At 44.6% G+C, this 21,382-nt stretch overlaps 1 protein-coding gene across 1 annotated transcript in view; it reads left to right on the top strand.

Moving 5' to 3' along the window:
• The window catches only part of MOCOS (molybdenum cofactor sulfurase), a 93,571-nt gene extending 73,502 nt beyond the window's left edge, over positions 1–20,069 (top strand). The window contains exons 11-15 of the mRNA XM_035135079.3: positions 3,100–3,224; positions 10,315–10,420; positions 11,699–11,825; positions 15,753–15,857; positions 16,900–20,069. Coding sequence (XP_034990970.2) covers positions 3,100–3,224; positions 10,315–10,420; positions 11,699–11,825; positions 15,753–15,857; positions 16,900–17,013 — 577 coding nt within the window. The 3' untranslated portion in view covers positions 17,014–20,069. The remainder of the gene's footprint in view (positions 1–3,099; positions 3,225–10,314; positions 10,421–11,698; positions 11,826–15,752; positions 15,858–16,899) is intronic.
• Positions 20,070–21,382: the final 1,313 nt, after the last annotated feature.

Genomic DNA, 21,382 nt, shown 5'->3' with positions numbered 1-21,382 from the left:
ACGGCAAAGAGGTGACATTAAATAACAGTGCCTTAGAACCGTTTGTGTTGAATGTTTATGTGTCATGTTTAATGCTCATCACTGCTAAAACCATAAAGACAAAAAAATGAAACATTATTTTAAAGTGTTAGTAGTTGGAGACAAGCCAGGGAGGTGTTCCTCCCTGTGGAACACCCTCCCTCAGATGTCAAGGAGATAAAGAACTACACAACTTTTAGATCTGAAAGCAGCCCTGTATCGGGGATGGGTGGTGTATTATTATTATTATTATTATTATTATTACTATAATAATATCCCACTCTTCCTCTGAAAAAACCTCTTTGAAACATATTTAGATGGCAAGGGAGTCAAAGTTGTGCTTAAAGGAGGATAGGTATGGAGAGTCTGTCTTTGCAGCAGAAAATATAGGGCAGATCCTTGTATCTGAACTAACTTTCACAGTTAAAGGTAAAGGACGCCTGGACGGTTAAGTCCAGTCAAATTTGACTTTGGGGTGTGGTGCTCATCTCCGCTTTCAGGCCGAGGGAGCTGCTTTTGTCCACAGACAGCTTTCCAGCTCATGTGGCCAGCATGACTACAGCACACTTCACCAAAGAACAAACTGAAAATCTTAACGCCCCGATAACCTTGCTAAGTTATCAAAATCATCTAGACCTGGTGGAGTATCCTTGATGTACTACAAAATCTTCCAAGGAATACTGGCTCAACCACTGGTGGAGGTAATGAACCAAATTCTTCAAGGGGAAGAAATCCCACCTTTGTGGAAAAAGGCATTCGTAGGATTAATTCTAAAGCAAGACCAAGGAACTATACACCCAAAGAATTTCAGGCCAATATCTTTATTAAACAATAATTATAAATTATTTACAAATATCAAAGCAAATAGAATGATGACACAATTGAATACAGTAATCTGTGAAGATCAAGCAGGTTTTTGCCATCTATTAGAAATATTTTGAATATAATTGAATATCTGGAAAAAAAGGATGGAGGAGCAAGCAGCGCTTCTGTTTCTAGATGTTGGAAAAGGCCTTCGAGAACGTTTCATGGAGCTTTATGACAAAGATCCTAGATGATATGGACTTCAGGCCAGCAATTTTATATTACTAAAGATTAAATGAAAATACTCAGGCAAGAAATAGTATGGCACCGAAAATGGTGAGATGGGAAATAAAACCAAGAGAGAAATAGGAGGAAGTCTAGTTCGAGAGAACAAGTGGACAAGAAGAAATTTTATAGGAAAGAAAAGAGAGGTAAATATGACACGACACAAGTTTTGTTCTGTAAATCAATTTTATTTAAGACGTGTATACATCTGTATGTTTGCTTTTACTTTCTATACGTACCAATTATTGCTGTATACATTTGTTTAGATTGCTCAAATAAAAACAATAAAAAATTTAAATGAAAGATTTAATGAAAATACTAACTCAGAATATACATAACCAAACAAAGAGAGAACTGGAAAATTACTTAGGAATTAAAGTGGAAAAGAAAATTAAATACTTAGGAGTATGGATTGCATCTAAAAATCTGAACTTATTCCAAGATATCTATAATAGAGTATGGACTGAAAAGACTTTCAAAAATAGGAGCGTAATTAAAATGAATGATATTTGTCCAATCTCTCTCTCTCCCCCTCCATCAAATGCCCAAAATTGGCTGCCATCAACCAGCAAAGAACAAACAAGTGTCAGGCTGCTGCCAGCGACTCCCACAGCCAGTTGCCCAGGAACATACAAAGACAAGGAATGTTCTTACCGTCCGCTTTTATGGGTGTTGAGAAGTGCCCTCTGTCTTTGAGCTCTTTGCTCTTCTACTTTCAAGGCTCACCGGGTTCGGGGGGTGGGGGGGTGAGTGTGGAATGCTTTCTAAAGACACTGTTGCCCCCCTGGTTCTTCCTCTTCCTCCTCCTCCTCCCTTTATTTCCCAACTTTCCCCTTCATCTGTCTCTGAGCTGTGACCACCCACAAACCCCTGTTATAAATCTATACTGTCTTCCTCTTCTCTGGAAGGCGGTCTCCACCATTCCTCCTCCGCCCAGTCCCTGCCAACAAGTAAGGAAGTGGGAAAACTCTGTCTCTTTGGATATCTGAATCAGCCACACGTTTGGGCATAATTCTGTATGTCCAGATCATTGAATATGTGGATAATGTTTTGATAGCAGGACCTGTGTGTAATGTGATCTGATTCTGACTTGTTATCCTGGATTGTTAACTGATATTAAGGAAGAGAAGTAATTTGGAACTTTGGGTTAATGCAAGACAGGATCTCTATGCTGAAGCCAAGCATGGGTTTAGGGCAGGGGTCCCCAGACTACGGCCCGCGGGCCAGATGCGGCCCAATTGGCCTCCCAATCCGGCCCGTGACGACCCCCGCCACCCACTGCCACCGCCTGCTCTTACGGCGCGCAGCGCGGTGGCGCTCTTCCAGGTTGGAAAAAAGCACCGAAAATTGTTCGTGCGCATGTGTATGGGCCTCTCTCAACCCAGAAGAGGTCATTTCCGGTGCACTTCCGGGTCGGGGGAGGCCCATACGCATGCGCACAAACGATTTCCGGCGCTTTTTCCGACCTGGAAGCGCACCACTGCACCAGTAAGTGTGTGTGCGCATGCGCACAGGCGCACACTCCCCCGCCCTCCGGCCCAAAGCCAGGTAAGTCTGGGGACCCCTGGTTTAGGGGCAAAGAAAGTGAGGGAAGAAGAGCACAAACTGTGGCACCAGCCCCCAGCTCCATAAACCTTGGTTTCCTGAACCAGGGCTGAGTGTCCAAACCTCACCAACTTGTTACCCTAGCTATGCAAGTATCACTTAGCCTCAATCAGCCATCTGAAATGGAAACAATAGGAAGAAACACAATGAAATCTATAAAGCGGTTTACAGTTGTGCTGTGTAAATAACAGAACATACGGTAATATTCTCGATTAACAAAATAGTTCTTCCAAATGCTGTTTTCGGCTAAAACTGTGTTATAATGGGTACAGCTGGATTGTAGGTGGCTGGCATAAAAGATATCTAATTATGCATTGCCACCAGCCTGACATTAGTTTTGCAACTGAAAGGGAGCTCTGAATACTTCCTTACACCTTTCCCTTACAGGGTGCAGACACACGATTGTGGAGGAAGAGTGGCTGATTGGTTTTCTTCGTTTCTTGGCCGGCAGTGCCGCCTGATCAGGCAGAGTTCAGACTTCAAAAGAAATGCTAATAAGAAAGATGAAAAAGGTATACGTTTTGCATGGTTGTTAGGAAATGAACACCCCAGTTCCGCAAATGTGAAGTGTCAACATAGCTTATATGCTCTTTCATAGATGAAAATCAAAATTGCCCCAGTGATATGGGATGCACTGGAATTACAAAATGCACACACACAATGGACTGACTTTTAATACCACACTACTTATAGGGGAAACTTCTGGGTTTCATAATAAGAGGCACTCCTTTATATCCGACAACATATGGTTAGCACTCCCTAACCATCACTGAAACTATATTCATATTGAATATCCTATTAAATAAAATTGTAATTAAAACAATATCTGAAAATTGTGTCAAAATAAAAAAAATCCTTCAGTAGCACCTTAAAGACCAACTAAGTTTTTATTTTGGTATGAGCTTTCGTGTGCATGCACATGAAAGCTCATACCAAAATAAAAACTTCGACTCAGACCAACACGGCTACCTACCTGCAACTGAAAATTGTGTGTTTCTGTGAGAAAACCAAGGACTTGAACATTATGTCACGTTATTATGTGCTCCAGCATAGTTGAAGCTGCATATGCCTGGGTTCATAGAATCATAGAATCATAGAATCATAGAGTTGGAAGAGACCACAAGGGCCATCCAGTCCAACCCCCTGCCAAGCAGGAAACACCATCAAAGCATTCCTGACAGATGGCTGTCAAGCCTCTGCTTAAAGACCTCCAAAGAAGGAGACTCCACCACACTCCTTGGCAGCAAATTCCACTGCCGAACAGCTCTCACTGTCAGGAAGTTCTTCCTAATGTTTAGGTGGAATTTTCTTTCTTGTAGTTTGAATCCGTTGCTCCGTGTCCGCTTCTCTGGAGCAGCAGAAAACAACCTTTCTCCCTCCTTTATATGACATCCTTTTATATATTTGAACATGGTTATCATATCACCCCTTAACCTTCTCTTCTCCAGGCTAAACATACCCAGCTCCCTAAGCCGTTCCTCATAAGGCATCGTTTCCAGGCCTTTGACCATTTTGGTTGCCCTCTTCTGGACACGTTCCAGCTTATCAGTATCCTTCTTGAACTGTGGTGCCCAGAACTGGACACAATACTCCAGGTGAGGTCTGACCAGAGCAGAATACAGTGGTACTATTACTTCCCTTGATCTAGATGCTATACTCCTATTGATGCAGCCCAGAATTGCATTGGCTTTTTTAGCTGCTGCATCACACTGCTGACTCATGTCAAGTTTGTGGTCAACCAAAACTCCTAGATCCTTTTCACATGTACTGCTCTCAAGCCAGGTGTCTCCCATCCTGTATTTGTGCCTTTCATTTTTTTTGCCCAAGTGTAGTACTTTACATTTCTCCTTGTTAAAATTCATCTTGTTTGCTTTGGCCCAGTTGTCTAATCTGTTAAGGTCATTCTGAAGTGTGATCCTGTCCTCTGGGGTGTTAGCCACCCCTCCCAATTTGGTGTCATCTGCAAACTTGCTCAGGATTCCCTCAAGCCCATCATCCAAGTCATTGATAAAGATGTTGAACAAGACTGGGCCCAAGACAGAACCCTGTGGCACCCCACTAGTCACTACTCTCCAGGATGAGGAGGAGCCATTGATGAGCACCCTTTGGGTTCGGTCAGTAATCCAGCTACAAATCCACTGAATGGTAGCATTGTCTAGCCCACATTTTACCAGCTTCTTTACAAGAATATCATGGGGCACCTTGTCAAAGGCCTTGCTGAAATCAAGATAGGCTACATCCACAGCGTTACCTTCATCTACCAGGCTTGTAATTCTGTCAAAAAATGAGATCAGATTAGTCTGACATGACTTATTTTTCAGGAACCCATGCTGACTTTTAGTGATCACAGAGTTTCTTTCTAGGTGCTCACAGACTGTTTGCTTAATGATCTGCTCTAGAATCTTTCCTGGTATTGATGTCAGGCTGACTGGGCGGTAATTGTTTGGGTCCTCTCTTTTCCCCTTTTTGAAAATAGGGACAACATTTGCCCTCCTCCAGTCTGCTGGAACTTCGCCTGTTCTCCAGGAATTTTCAAAGATTATTGCCAGTGGTTCTGAAATCACCTCTGCCAGTTCTTTTAATACTCTTGGATGTAGTTCATCTGGCCCTGGAGACTTGAATACATCTAAACTAGCCAAGTATTCTTGTACTACCTCCTTACTTATTCTGGGCTGTGTTTCCCCTGCTGAATCATCTGCTCCATATTCTTCAGGTCGGGCGTTGTTTTCTTTCTTGGAGAAGACTGAGGCAAAGAAGGCATTGAGGAGTTCTGCCCTTTCTCTGTCCCCTGTTTGCATTTCACCATGTTCTCCTCTGAGTGACCCCACTGTTTCCTTGTTTTTCCTTTTGCTACGGACATACCCATAAAAGCCCTTTTTGTTGCTTTTAACCTCTCTGGCGAGCCTGAGTTCATTCTGTGCTTTAGCTTTTCTGACTTTGTTTCTACACGTGCTGGCTATATGTTTGAATTCCTCTCTGGAGATTTCCCCCCTTTTCCATTTTTTGTACATATCCCTTTTAAATCTTAACTCAGTCAAGAGTTCTTTAGATAGCCAGCCTGGCTTCTTTAGGCACCTTCCATGTTTCCGTCTCATTGGTATTGCCTGAAGTTGTGCTTTTAATATCTCCCTTTTAACAAACTCCCAACCATCATGAACTCCCTTCCCTTTTAGTATTACTGTCCATGGGATTTCACCCAGCGTTTCCCTAAGTTTTCTGAAGTCGGCTTTCTTAAAGTCTAGAATTTGGACCTTAGTATGCTTGGTTGCTCCTTTCCGCTGGATAATAAACTCCAGAAGAGCATGGTCACTCCCACCTAATGATCCTGCCACTTCTACCCCACCAACCAAGTCATCACTATTGGTTAGGACCAGATCTAAAATGGCTGATCCTCTTGTTGCTTCTCCCACTTTCTGGACAATGAAGTTGTCTGCAAGGCCAGTGAGGAATCTGTTCGACCTTATGCTCTTGGCTGAGTTTGACATCCAACAAATATCAGGATAGTTGAAATCCCCCATTACTACTATCTCACTTCCTTTGGAATGCTTGGCCATCTGTTCCAGGAAGGCATCATCTGTGTCCTCAGTTTGGCTTGGGGATCTATAGTAAACTCCCACAATGAGATCACTGTTGTTTTTCTCTCCCTTAATTTTGACCCAGATACTCTCAATTTGGCTTTGAAGTTTTAAATCCTGGATCTCTTCACAGGTATACATATCCCTAACATATAAAGCTACTCCTCCTCCTTTCCTGTTTGGTCTATTTCTCTTAAATAGATTGTATCCCTCTATTACTACATTCCAGTCATGAGACTCATCCCACCAGGTTTCAGTGATGCCTATTATGTCATATTTAGTTTGCTGTACCAAGAGCTCAAGTTCATCTTGTTTATTTCCCATGCTCTGTGCATTAGTATACAGACATTGAAGACCGTTGATCATTCCCCCATGTCTCTTATTTAAGGATATTTTCGTCCCACCACTAGGTCTGCATGCTGCTTGCTCCATTTGGTCCTTGACATTTGGATGATCATCTTCAGCATTTGATAGACTCCTACCTTCAGGACCACTGTCTCCCTCCCCCACATAAGTCAGTTTAAAGCCCTCCTGATGAGGTTTTTGAGTTTTGTGGCAAAAACATTCCTCCCAACTTTTGTGAGGTGCAGTCCATCACTTGCCAGAAGTCCATCTTCAAGAAACTGCAGACCGTGATCTAGGAATCCAAACCGTTCCTGTTTGCACCATTTGCGAAGCCAGTTGTTCACTTCCCCTATTTTTCTCTCTCTCCCTGGGCCATGTCGTTCAACTGGGAGGACAGAAGAGATGACAATTTGTGCATCTAATTGCTTCAACTTCCTGCCCAGAGCCTCATAATCATTTTTGATCTTCTGTAAGCTATGGCTTGCAGTGTCATTGGTTCCCACATGCACCAAAAGGAAGGGGTATTTGTCGGTGGGTTTTATGATTCCTTGCAGCCGTTCTGTTACATCTTTGATCTTGGCCCCAGGTAGACAGCACACCTCTCGAGACATCTTGTCAGGCCCACAGATCACTGCTTCTGTACCCCTCAGTAGGGAATCCCCAATCACCACTACACGCCTCTTCATGGGCTTGGTTGGGATTCTTCTATGTGCTGTCCCTTCCAAGGTTACCTGCATATTTCCAGAGGACTGACTTGGTTGCTCGTCTTCATATTCCTCATCAACTGTGATGAGGGAGAGATCCTCAGGTGGAGTCTGTTCCTCGTCTTCCATGAGCACTTCAAAACGGTTGTGTAATTCTAAGCACTCAGAGCGATCCCTGGGCCTTCTACTTCTATGAGTCACGTTCCTCCATACATCTGGCTGCTGTGTTGGGGAACTGTCCTCCTCCTCAGGGAGATCCCCTGTCTCCTCCTTGGTGCAGACAGTGTGCTCTGCTGCATCCAAGAAAAGCTCCAGCTCTTTAATTCTCTGGAGCGTAGATACACGCCCCTGAAGCTGCTGCACCTTCTCTTCCAGAAGGGCAACCTTGTTTTCTAGTAGGGCAACCAACTTGCAATTGTTGCAGGTGTAGCTACCCACATCCTTTGGCAAGATTAGTGATCCTTTGGGTTGGATTAGTGCTTTGATAGAAGGCTGCTGGGATCCTTACATAGGGTGCTTTCCAAGAATAAGCAGGAAAAAACAATATTATTACCAGCATTTCCCAAACACATTCATTGTATGTAGCTCTTCTCCTTTGCATTACCACTTTCCCCTCTGCTCTTAATGCATAAGCAAAGAACAATGCCCTCTTTTGAGCTATAATGGACACAGGGTACAAGAAACCTTCCCCTCGGTTTCTGGATTTAGAATTGAGACATGTGATGAGTCAGATGAGAGGTCAGATGCTGATGGAAGTGAGCCAAGTCAGTTCAAATGGACCAAGTAGTGGTTGTGGCCAGGCCAGTGGGAGGGCAGGATTGTTAAGGGTGCATAAATTGAATAGTAAATGGGATGTTGGATGGGTAATGAGAAGAGATCAGAAAATGAATTTGGAGAGTGAGGACTTGGAGATGCATGCAGAGTAAGGAGAAGTTTGGGTTCATGGATGGCAGGGATAAATCATATTAGGAGTGGTGCTCATTCATGATGATTGCCCCAAGCAATGCTTCCATGCCTTTCAAGAGATAGAATCTTCTTGAAGCTTCTAAGGATTAGTTAATATCTTTACCTGGTATAAGGGACCCAGGTGGCGCTGTGGGTTAAACCACAGAGCCTAGGGCTTGCTGATCAGAAGGTCAACGGTTAGAATCCCTGCAACGGGGTGAGCTCCCGTTGCTCGGTCCCAGCTCCTGCCAACCTAGCAGTTCAAAAGCACATCAAAGTGAAGTAGATAAATAGGGACCGCTCCGGCGGGAAGGTAAATGGCGTTTCCGTGCGCTGCTCTGGTTCGCCAGAAGCAGGCCTATAGAGCGAGATGAGCACCGCAACCCCAGAGTCGGACACGACTGGACCTGATGGTCAGGGGCCCTTTACCTTTTTTTACCTGGTATGAATCGAGTGGGACTACACATCTCACTCACCATGTGAGAACATTTTGGCTCTGCCTGATAAGAGTTTTCAAATCACACCATCTACAGTCGGAGAAAGCTGGAGAGATCAGATGGACACACAGAGAGATGGAGGAGCCTTTAATCCTTGCTTTTCTCTGTTTAGCAGCTGATTCGCAATAGAAGTTTGGGGGAGCAGGAAAGTGGGCTCCCCTCTCCGTCCCTCCCTCTCCCTCTCTCTCTCTCTCTCTCTCTGTGTGTGTGTGTGTGTGAGAGAGAGAGAGAGAGAGAGAGAGAGAGAGAGAGAGAGAGAAAGAAAGAAAGAAAGAAAGAAAGAAAGAAAGAAAGAAAGAAAGAAAGAAAGAAAGAAAGAAAGAAAGAAAGGCAGAGATAGGAGATTTACTGCAAATTTAGTCCTCTTCAACTTTCTCTGCCTATAGGCATGTGAGCCATAAGAATTCTCAAGGGACATAGCTAAGCTGTTTGTTCTTGTGAGTATCACATGTAGTCTGGCTCCAAGCCGTGCAAATATTCAACACATGCCCTGTCATATATAGAGGCAGTCAGCTTGCATGCTGGCTTGTTCATGTACAGCATTAGTGCATAAGCAGTGTGCTTGCCTGGCTTCCAATTCGCTGACATGCTGGTGCATGAAATGGCATGCATGGAACCAGGGTGTCACTGGAGCTCAGTTCTGGCACCTCTCAGATGGGCGCCATTGTTGGATTTTTTGAATAGTCAAGTTACTTTAGAGGTCTAATGTAAATACTGTCTGTTTAAGAGAAACAGGTGCCGGTGTTTCTGTTAATTGCTCACAGGCGTGGGCTTTGCTTCTTGTATATAAGGCTCTGCCAGAAAGCCTTCTGTATCTCTTAGTTAGATCTTTCAGTTTGATTCATCTCCAAGTAGATCACTCTCTCAGTTGTTCTCAGTTTAAGAGATTCCCAGTTGAATCTTAGTATGAGAGTTGCTATAAAGCTAGTTTCTGTTAATTCTTGGGTAGTTTAATGGGAGTTTTGTGGGAGTTTGTGGGGGGTTTGGAATGTGGGAGAAAGCATTTATCTTTAGTTTAAAGTCTCTTTAGATTCAGTTTGTTTTTCAGTTAAAGAAACCCAACCGTTTGTATTTTCATCTGCATACTTTTACAAGTGTGCAGCTAGTAAGGGGTTTCATATAAGGGAGATAATACCCTACGCTCTTGGTGGTGTTTTCTTAGCCAGGTCAACTTCTGACTGCGTATACTCTGCGTGAAGCGTACTTTAAAGGGCCGCTGGAAACTGGGATATATGATTTAGGTTAAGCAAGTTTCAATACCCAGTTTTCTCCACTATTATTCTTATCATATATATTATTTTCCAATAGCCATTGCCATTCTAAAAGAACAAGGGATATGTTTGCGGTAAGCTCCAGCACCTCTTTTTCTAGAAAAATGTGCACTGCATGAAACACTTGTGCAAGTAGCAAGAGCACCTTTCCCCCTCATCTTCACAGTGTCTGTTTTAGCTATAAGAGGCATTTCATAGAGACTGGATTCCTTACACTGTGCTCAGTATTTCTAATAACTATCACCTTCTACTGAATGTATTTCAGGAGAGACCTCTGCTGTAAGGGCCTCACTCTCGCTAGTAAATGAAGCACAATACCTCCTGATCAACAGAACAAGTATTTTACAGCTGAGAGATAAAGTTGTTGAAAGGTAAGAGCTTCCTCACCTGAAAAGCCACATTTCCTTGTGTTGCCCCTTTTTGCCTTTTCCATGAGCAAGGCTTCTTCCGGCCCAGCCTGCTTAATTTTTAACTTGTACACTGACTACTGTACATGCACAATTATGGCAACTATTATTCTTAAGAAAAAATAAAAATGTGAGATGAGCATCTGCTGGATCAGGCCAGTAGCTTATCTAGTCCGGTGTCCTGTGCTCATAGTAGCCAACCAGATGCCAATTGAAAGCCCACAACCAGGAACCAGGCGCACGACTCTTTCCTGCCTCACTTTAAACCCTTTCTCACCCTGGAAAGACACCTTTGGGGAGCAATTTCCCCCTTTTGGCTCCTTTCTCATAGAAATATAGTATTGTAGAGTGGGAAGGGACCCTGATGAGGACCAGCTGCCCCACCCCCCTTTTTTTGCTCTCATCCTTTTTTTTTTTGCTCTCAGCCCTCATTTGCCCTCCTCCTGCTATGTAAATTTACACCACACACAAACACATATATATGGTTGCCTCCCATGCTAGTCCTACTCAGAGTGGAGTAGGCACCAATTCTCTATGGAGCCCCCCAACCTTGAGGGGCCAGGCTTTGCTGTGGCAGGCGTCACCAGGCCTTCCCACGCCTGCCTGTGATGAGCCCCATTGGCCTGTCACACGCCAGCAGTGGGCCATGAGAACTTGTTCCAGGCATGGGGAGGGGGTGTGTGGAGCGCCTATGAAAAATCCACCTTACTTGAGCAGTATTATGGCTGTTCACAGAAGCAGCATGCAGGTATGAGAGATCACATTCTTCCTTATTGCTCCTGCTTTGTACCGTTCTTGGGTGCTTTTGCCAGGCAGGAATAGGTGCTTGAGCTCTGCCTGTGGTTGAAACAAGAGAAACAAAGAACATGATGAGGCATTAAGAAAAGCGAAGAAGAGGTGGAGTCTGAAGTGACAGGAACCAAATTCCTTCTTGCCTCTTGGGAAGTGGGGGGGGGGAGAGAGAAGGAAAGGAAATTCAGAGCGGAGGGGAGGACTGTGGCAAGCTGACGGGGCTCCCAGATGAGGAACAGCAAGAGGGGCGGCAAACTCAGTGACCGCCCCGGGCAGCAAAAACCCTAGCTACGCCACTGATTGCACTTGGTCAAACTTTGTTCATGTTAGTCATTAAGGGTTTGTGAAATCTGTCTTCACTGAGCTGGGAAACTTGAAAGCACAAGTGTTACTGAACTCATTTGGGTTAATATTAGACCATATTGTTTCTCCCCTGCCTCTGTGGAACAGACTAGGCGAATCACTTCCCCCGCAGGAACTTGTCCACCGCTTCCGTGCCAACATTGTAGTCAGCACAGATGAGCCGTTCGAAGAAGACCTGTGGGAGGAGATTGCAGTAGGTCCCCTGCGTTTCAAGGTACAAATGGCTGCAGTGGTTTGTTAGTGTCAGGCGGCATGCTGAGAAATAGCAGGCAGCAGCTTCTTGCAAGACAATGATTCAGGCAAGGATCTGGAACAGCTGTTTGGGATACAGAACAGCTTTCAGCTACAGTAGTCTGAGCAACAGTGTATTGCTTTGTGTGTACAATGACTCTCTGCTACCACAGAAGTGACCTGGCATGGCACTGTGATGCCAGGGCAAGAAGGCAGCTGGTACTGTCAGATTTGTTGAATACTGGGAGCCAAGACCCAAGTTTGGGGCAGGTACTCTATGGTAAGAGAACCCCAGCAGAGAACTAGCATCGCAAAACATTCAGCAAAGAAAACCTGGTGTAAAGCCTTTAAAAACTGTTCTTCCAGTGAGTCCCTCAAATGTCCCATTTCAAAAGCTCTTTCCAAACTGTTCCACTTCCCCAGCATAGACATTGACCACACATTTGAGTAAGTCATAAAATAATTAACTTTAAAAAAAACTCTTCAAATGTCAGATCCATGTGCTTTTCCATACAGCAGCCAGAAAAGATGCACAGGCAGTCAAGACGTTGCATAGTTACAAAAGGTAAAAGTTAAACTATTGATAAACTGTTGAAAAAAATGCTAGTTTCAGACTCTGGTCTGAAATAGATGAGGCTGGTCAAAGTCATGTGGCTGGCTGGAATGACCACCTCAAACCTCCCTACATGCCGAAGTCCTCAGAGAGAGATACACTGTACAGCAAAGGTGACCTATTGCTGCTAAGGTGGAGGGTGATGGCATAGGCTCAGCCTGACAGGACAGTTTACTCTATTATTTTAACCCCTTCATGCACTGATTAGATTTAAACATGCTAAAATTATATGAGGCTGGAACCCTACAAGACTGACCAAGAGCCCAGCCAGCAGCACCATGATCTGTACACTGGTGTTCCTTGTGGCTATGCTGTGGTGGAAGGAGGATTGCAATTGATGGGCCTAAGAAAGCACGTCAAAGTGCAAGTAGATAAATAGGTACCGCTCCAGCAGGAAGGTAAACAGCGTTTCCTGGTTCGCCAGAAGCGGCTTAGTCATGCTGGCCACATGACCCGGAAGCTGTATGCCAGCATCCTCGGCCTAGAGCGAGATGAGCACCACAACCCCAGAGTCGTCCTCGACTGGACTTAACAGTCAAGGGTTCCTTTACCTTTACCTTTTAAGAGACTTATGGCACCACTCCCCACTCTCCTCAGGAAGCACAAATGTAACCTTGCTGCTCAAGTAACTCCCTGGGTTTGCTCCAGGTTTCTCTCCCCCTCCCCCCTTTTTTTATCCTGCTCTCTTTTTATTGAGTCTGCCAATGTTTCCTTTCACTCTATCAACTTCCCTCACCCGCTCAACTATTCCCTCATAGCCACTTTTGGAAGGGCTTCTTCACAGTGGATTCTGCTTCCTTATTGGTGGTTATTTTCTGGATATAATGAATGTTATTTTCTGACTGATCAAGATGGCCCAAAACTGGAATGACCTATGGAACTGGCTGATTCATCTGGGAGACCCTGAGTCCAGGGGAGGGGGGGGGCTGAATTAGATTTAAGTGTTTAAATGTTATTATGATAAAAGAAATAATATTTGAATGTATGGAAAATTTTTGGGTATAAATTTGAGGCTAAGGAGAGAAATAGATGGCTGGGAAAATAAATTTAGATTTGGACTAAGGTGAATTATGGGTGGAAGACAGTCGATGCTTTTAAGAATAGAAATAGTTGTGAGATAATGAAAAAATGTGTTAGAATGATTTAAGATAATAAATGAAAATTGCTTAATTTGGAGTTAAAAATGGAGCCAGTGCGAGGGGAATCGAGGAAGTCTACAATGTTAATTAAAATGTTAGAATTGATATGTTTTTCTTTTTTATGTTTTTATTCTTGTTTTTTTGTGAATTTTTGTAATTTGTAATGTTTGAAAATCAATAAATATTATTTGGGGGTGGGGGAGAATGTCCCGGCCCTCAAACACTCTGCACTTCAATCGGGAGAAAGCTGCACTCGCAGAGCTCGGGCGATGCTGAATTTCGGCATCAATGTTGGCCCTTGTGGAAAGGTAACTGCCTAGGTTTCAGTGTATCTGAAGAAGTGTGCATGCACACGAAAGCTCATCCTATATAATAATATGCAAGTGTCTCTGCGTCCAGATTCCCTGTGTCCCTGTGTCCGCGCTACTGCGCATGTGTCCCACGGACACAGGGACTGGATGCAGAGACTGGACCGTTTCCCTAACCATTTCCCTGTGGCCGCCAACCGCCAAATTTTTTTTTGCCTCTCGCGCGCGGTGGGTCGCGTTCCTCTTCCCGCCGGACTCACGTGGACGTAGAGCGTGGCGGCCGCCTCCGCTTCCTGAGCGGGAGGCTGAGGGCGGAGCTGCACGGCGGAGGCGCCTCCGAAGAGCCTCTCTGGCAGCTGAACTGCCCGCAGGCCAGCCGGGAGCGCTGCCCTGAGCTTGCCAAGGGTGCCCATGCCGCTCCGCGCTGCTCTCAGGTCCCGGAGATCTCTTCCGGTGCCTGACGGGGAGGGCAGGGGACGGGAGAGGCTGGGCTCGACTGGAGCTTCTCTGGCCCACGTTGCTTTTCACACTAAAAATAAATAAAATAAAATCGAGCGCGGTGGTCTGAGGGCGGGAGGGGGAAACAGGCTGCTTGCCTCCCTCGGCCCCCGGACAGCTCGGAAACCTTCCTCAGGCCTTATTCCGCCCCCTTCGGAGGCCGGCTGGGGAAATGCCTCGACGACGAGCGGGGCTCATGGCTTCCCCTCAGCCCCCTTCCCTTTGTCTCGCCTCCCTACCCCCTTTTCCCAGCGGCGGGAGCGGTGCTCGCTCCAGAACTCATTTCTGGGTAGCAACCCCTCTGAGCATGTGCAGAGTGCCCACACTTTTCTAGCGCCCGTTTACTTAACGGGTTGAATGACACTAGTACCAAAATAAAAACTTAGTTGGTCTTTAAGGTGCTACTGAAGGAATTTTTTTATTTTGTTTCGACTCAGACCAACACTGCTACCTACCTGTAACTGCCTTGGTAGGAGAAGTGATAAACATTTTCCAACATTACACCACTGAGTTGGGTTATTTTGTACTTGTTGGTGCAGCACTTTGGTGTTTTGGATGTTGAGTGATAGGCCAAGCTTTTCGTAAGCTTCTGCAAAGATATTTAGGATGGTTTGGCGGTCATCCTCTGAGCGTGCGCACACTACGTTGTCACCAGCATACTGAAGCTCTATGACGGACGTTACGGTAACCTTACTGTTTGCTTTCAGCCTGCTCAGATTGATAAGCTTTCTATCTGTTCGATATATGATTTGTACTCCGGTGGGGAGTTTCCCTTCAACAAAGTGTAGGAGCATGGCAATGAAAATAATGGTATGAGCTTTCGTGTGCATGCACACTTCATCAGATGCACTGAAACAGAAGAAACCAGACCCTTATGTATATTCAGAGGGTGGGGTGATGGGAATGGGTGATGGGCTGATAGGAGTGGTAAACCTGTTGATGACTGTTAACGACTGTTAATGACTGCAATTGGTCTTGCGGGGGGGGGGGGAAGCAAGGGCTGAGGTGCTAAGGAAAGCTTGATCATGTATAATGAGATAAGAAGCGTATGTCTTTGTTCATTCCAGGTGGCTCCATGGTTTTAAGCTTGCTAATGAGTTGCAATTCAGCAACTTTTCTTTCCAGTCTGTTTCTGAAAATTTTCTGTAATAAAACAGCTGCTTTGAGATCTTGTATAGAATGTCCTGGTTTACACCCCCACCCCACCCCTGCTCAACTTTGCAGGCCAAAAATGTTTGGTGCTGGCTATATGGTCAGAATGGTTGCTACTGACATTTGACTCCTCTAGAAGCAGGTGTGTTGTGATTCTTGGCTAAGTGGGGGCTTCAAGATCTTCTTTGTGCATATTTCAGGTTATCGGGCCATGCCACAGGTGTTTGGTTATCTGCATTGATCAAAAAACTGGAGAACGGAACAAGGAATTTCTTCAGACTCTGGCTGCCACTAAAGACAAAAAAGTCAGTATACAACTACTTTTTAAAAAAATAATAATAATGCGCCCTTTTCCCTGACACGGAAGGCTTACAGATAAAATAAGAACAGCTGAAAACAGAGAGAATAAAGAATAATTTAAATACAATTAAACATTAATAGAATTAATACTAACTATGTATGTATGTATGTATGTATGTATGTATGTATGTATGTATGTACTCCAGGGAGGGAGTTCCAAATTTGTCTGGGAGCAGCCACCACCGAGAAGACCCTCTCCCACATCTCCACCAAGCATGCCTGTGAGGGTGGTGGGACCAAGAGGAGCGCCTTCCTTGAAGATCTCAGGACCCAGGCAGATTCATATGAGGGAATATACAAATGTGAACGAGCTGCTCAATGGAGCTTTGCTGCCACTCCCACAAAACCTTTTGGTTTTAAAAAAGGGGAGAAGGAAAAGTTACACACACACACACACACACACACACAGAGAGAGAGAGAGAGAGAGAGAGAGAGAGAGAGAGAGAGAGAGAGAGAGGCAAGCTTTCATTTGCCTTTTTTTTGCCCCCTCAAGCCCTGAAAGATCTGTAAATATAATAAATGTTAAGCTTAATTTTTAACAGAGCAGCATGCCTCCTTTCCTCCCCCCTTGCTATCTTACTCCTGCTTTTGGGGGGGGGATTATTAATAGTGTTCACCCAGTGATAACTATAGAAAGGCCAAATGCCACCCCAGCCCACTAAAGGATGAGCTCACCACAAAACAGGCCAGAAATTGTCCCACAGTACAGCATGATGCAAGCCAGCAAGCCAAAGTCTGGATAACTCCCACAGCAAATACTTCCTTGGAATCTTTGCATAAATTAAGGCCGAATTTAAGCAAGGAAGATGGAAATGGTTCTGAACATCATCTTCAATAACTTGACCATTGTTTCTGTTCATTGCACTGCTTGTAGTCAATATACTGGTACTTATAGGAATTTAGTTTAACCATCCAGAGGCATGGCAGTTGTTACTGTTCCACCTGTTGGGTATTTGATCTTACTTACAAATGTTCCCCCCCCCTCAGACTAAGTTTGGAATATACCTGATGAATCATCCTGAGATGCAGGTCCACCATCCAGATACATTGTCCGTGGGATCGCCAGTGCTTGCAGCAGTGAAGAACGTTATCGCACGTTGACCATCTGCTGAAGAGCAAACAGGTGGATGATTCCTCAGCTAAACCTGCGTATGGGACAGTCTGGCAGATTATTCATATGTGTTCTCAACAGCAAAATGATCTTCTCCAATATTATGAGTAAAATGTCAATCGCCTTTAAACATTCAGAAATGACATGTCACAGCTAATCATGTGGATCACTTTTTGCAACTCTATGTGCTTGATAATTTTTGATTTCTGCTTTCCATTCAGGTTCACAAGAGACTTGTTGCAGGGCAGTGATGCTGACTAGGAAATTTAATGTCCTCAGAATGCCACTTCACGAGTTAGATTGATAGTTAATAACCTCAAATAGTCAGCTGATTTAAATTAAGTATGGGGTGTGTGCACAGTGTGTGTGGGGGAGAAATAGTTTTAGATGCTTGGGAGTCAAGGCTTTAACGTGGATAGCAAATTTGCTGCCTTGTTGCAGTGCCTGCTGTTAGCTTCCAGGATGCACTGCTTGTAAATAAAACAAATGCAAGTGGCACCTGCAAAAAAGGACTCTTCCAGACCTGTTTTTTCGCCAATTATTTATATTGATTTTCCATAATCTTTAACAAATTGCCACCAAATTAATACAAATTTAAAAGTTGATTTCCCACCCTCCCCCAAATGTCCCCTCTATTTTCCTCCCTTCTTTGCTGCTCCCAATAAAATAACTTCTACAACTATCTCTTCAAAATACACTCATCCCTTCTCCCTACACATCACCTGTCCAATTACCAATTTCTGCTATGGCTTTTATACATTGTTATAACCCAGGCATCCCCAAACTTCGGCCCTCCAGATGTTTTGGACTACAATTCCCATCATCCCTGACCACTGGTCCTCTTAGCTAGGGATCATGGAAGTTGTAGGCCAAAACATCTGGAGGGCCGAAATTTGGGGAGGCCTGTTATAACCTATCCTCTTTTATCTATCTATAATGGTCATTAATCAGTTTTGAAACATTTCCCTCTGATGCCTCTTGAGTAGCACTTTTGCCTGATAATAATAATAATAATAATTTATTATTTATACCCCGCCCATCTCGCTGGGTTTCCCCAGCCACTCTGGGCAGCTTCCAACCGAATATTAAAAACAGTACAGCATCAAACATTAAAAACTTCCCTAACCAGGGCCGCCTTCAGTTGTCTTCTAAAAGTAAAATAATTGCTTATTGCCTTGACATCTGCTGGGAGGGCGTTCCACAGGGCGGGTGCCACTACCGAGAAGGCCCTGAAGGATCTGAAAAACAGATCTTGCTTCTTCCCAGACAACACACACATATTCCTCCTTAACATGGCCTGCCCCAGTAATAAACAGAGAGTGAAAATGAACCCCCCTTGAATTTTTTGTATAAATATATAATATACATTCCCCCTCTCACACTGCCAATCTCCCAGCATCCCCCATCCCTTGCATTTCACCAATTTTAATCCGCAATTTTACATACAATCAGCTTCGGGGCTGATGTAATCAGGGCCGGCCAGGCTGGGTAGCACAGGGTGCCACAGCGCCGGCCCGCCAGGGGGGAGCCCACCCACCCGCCGCGCTGGGAAACGGGGGGGCGGGGGACCAGAAGGATCCATCGCACCACGGCGCCAGGGCACCAGAGGTGCTTAAGACGGCCCTGGATGTAATCCCACTTTCTGTTTTTTACCCAGCTTTTGGTCGCTCACCCAGCAGGTGGGCTTTAGCACCAAATATAAGCCGGAATGGAGGGGAAATTGGCCTGCTTTTGAGCATCTAAAAAGCATGTGTTGATTATGAGGAGCTGCCATGAATTTATCCAGAACAGATCATTCCAAACCAACCTTATCTCCTTTTTTGATACCATTACTACTTTGGTACTGTGCCCTTTCTTTCTTTCTTTCTTTCTTTCTTTCTTTCTTTCTTTCTTTCTTTCTTTCTTTCTTTCTTTCTTTCCCCTCTCTGTCTTTCATGCAGCACTGGCCTGTTTTGCTCTTCTTGCTCATGGCAAGGCTTCACCACCACAAACATAATGCAGTACAAGATTGTGTCTTTGCAGCCCAAGCATGCAATCTCTGCAATCCAGTGCTTGCTAGTTCCACTACGTTCAGCAAGGCTTGCTCCCTGCTTAGTTTGCACAGGACTGCAGCCTGTGTATGAAGAGTCCTTGTGTGCTGATCTGTTGCCTCATAGCAGTGTAGCAAGTTGATTACCTAATCTGTGGACAAGCACCAGATTCCCCCTTGTTGTGCATAAAGATTGGTTGTGACACTTCAGCTGAGTGGCACATTTGACCAAGGCCAAATGATTGGCAAGGTGAGCCAATCACCACAGGCGTCAAGATCCTGATGGAGCCGTGATTTCTGATGTAGATCTTCACTGAGCCCTTCTTAACACTGGTGGGGATGGAAATGCCATTTTGTGGTTCACCTCAGGTGTCGAAATGTATTGGGCCAGCCCAGAATCTGACCCAGTGGAATAGTGAAATGGAATGGAGAGATTTACATAGCTACAGCCTAGATGGAATGCTGGGAAAATGCCAAGTGGTAAATTGAGCCGCACTTTTTATTCAAGTGAATAACTATATTTGTGCACTGTCTGCTTAAACAAAATAATTTTGCTGTACATCAGTCCTGACAATAAATGCAAATTCTGCTTTGCAGATATTATCCAAATATTTTTGAAGCTAAATTATTTGTCTGATATTTGAGATCTGTATTTGATATCATGGGATACTTGATTCCAATATTTTATATTTAATAATATTTGATAGTTAGCATATGATATATTAGTATCTGAAAGCATTTTATGGAACACATTAAATAGACATGAAGTGGGACTGGTATTTTTTTGTAATACCAGCCAAAACATTCAAGAGACTATGAACAAATCCAACGAACTTAATTTGGAGAGGAAATGTCACTCAGAACAAACTATTCTGTGTTAGAATTTGCATTCATCTTTCTGAAAAGCAGGTTGGAAATATTTGCCAAATTTCAAATATTAGAAAATATTTGTTTCAGCTAAAATATATAATTCATTTTTGTATGTGTTCATTTAATTAAACTGACATCTCTTATACATTTTGCAGAGTGATCTGTCTGTCTATTCTCTATTGGGGGGGGGGGGCTTTGAGATATTGTCACCCAAGCTGTGAACACAAAGCAGTTGGTTTTCCTCTGTGACGATGTTTTGGAATGAGATGGTGGACTAAACTGCTCCAGACTCTGCCAATTTGGACATCTTTGGATGTACCAAGGCCATTTGGCATGGCAGTTCCTGATCCGCCAAAAGTGCAGGCTTGCTGGCCACAGGACTCTTCCTCACTGATGAAGCAGTACCCTGCAGGACTGGACCCTCCTGCTTTCTGAAGTGTTGTCAGGAGGGCAGGAAATGAAATGTTTGCAGGAAGGTTCTTGAGATCAAGGAACAGGTTTTCATCTATTCCATTGGTTTAAGTCTCCCCTCCAGAGAAGGTGAACACAAGCATGTTCCATCTTCCCTGTGACAGCTGATTAGATATTTGAAGATAGTTGTGTGGCAATGTCCCTCCCTCCCCGTGAGAATAAAGACACACAACACATCAGATAGATTTAAATGGGCGAAAAGGCCACAACTTTATTGGTTATGGATGTTGAGCAGTATTGGCTTAGGCATGGGACCCTAACTGTCTATATTGGACGCCAGCCCGTGTGTTGGACATCTGGGAAGAGTTAACCCACCAGTAAGGAGCCCATTGATGTACATCAACCGGAACTCCTCCTGTGATCACCGTTAGGGGCGTGCCTTATGGCCCTAACCTCCCTAGGCTTCGGACCAGACTGTGCCCCCAGAATCCTTTAATGGAATACTCCTTCATTTGCAGGGTAGGCGATGGCGCTACCTACCCTCCTCCGCTCTAACGCAATTTCCAGTGCCTAACCGCCAATTGAGCCCAAAGGGCTCGCCGCCAATACCCTCACACCTGCAACCAACACCTTATACCCTTAACTATGTCAGCCAACCAATATCGTTTCCCGCTACTGGAAGATGTACGCCATCGTCACGGCAAAGGGGGTGCTTCACCAGGGTGCTGGGTAACCTGACCATTCAGCATTACCACCCTACGTGCCACAGCAGAGTCCAAGAGCCTCCGTGCTTTATTTAAGGCGCCGGGCAACGCCCATCACGCCACGAGCGCCTCTGAAGCAGAAATGACCACCAAAGCATCAGGCCTGGGTAAGCTGCCAACAGTTCGCCAAAGTCCCCATCAATCTTCCACCTCAAATCCATGGCTTTACTGTAGGCCAAGTCTCTTTCCCCCGAGCTGTATGACCAGAGCATCGGAGGGACCCCTGTGAAGCAGCCCCAGCTTTTATGGCTGACAAGAGGTCATCCCAATGCATTCCTTACAATC

Source organism: Zootoca vivipara, chromosome 12 (assembly GCF_965207765.1).
Source record: "Zootoca vivipara chromosome 12, rZooViv2.hap1.1, whole genome shotgun sequence".
Classification (NCBI taxonomy): domain Eukaryota; kingdom Metazoa; phylum Chordata; class Lepidosauria; order Squamata; family Lacertidae; genus Zootoca; species Zootoca vivipara.
Note: the sequence above shows the minus strand (reverse complement) of the source record. Positions and strands in the feature narration are given on the sequence as shown.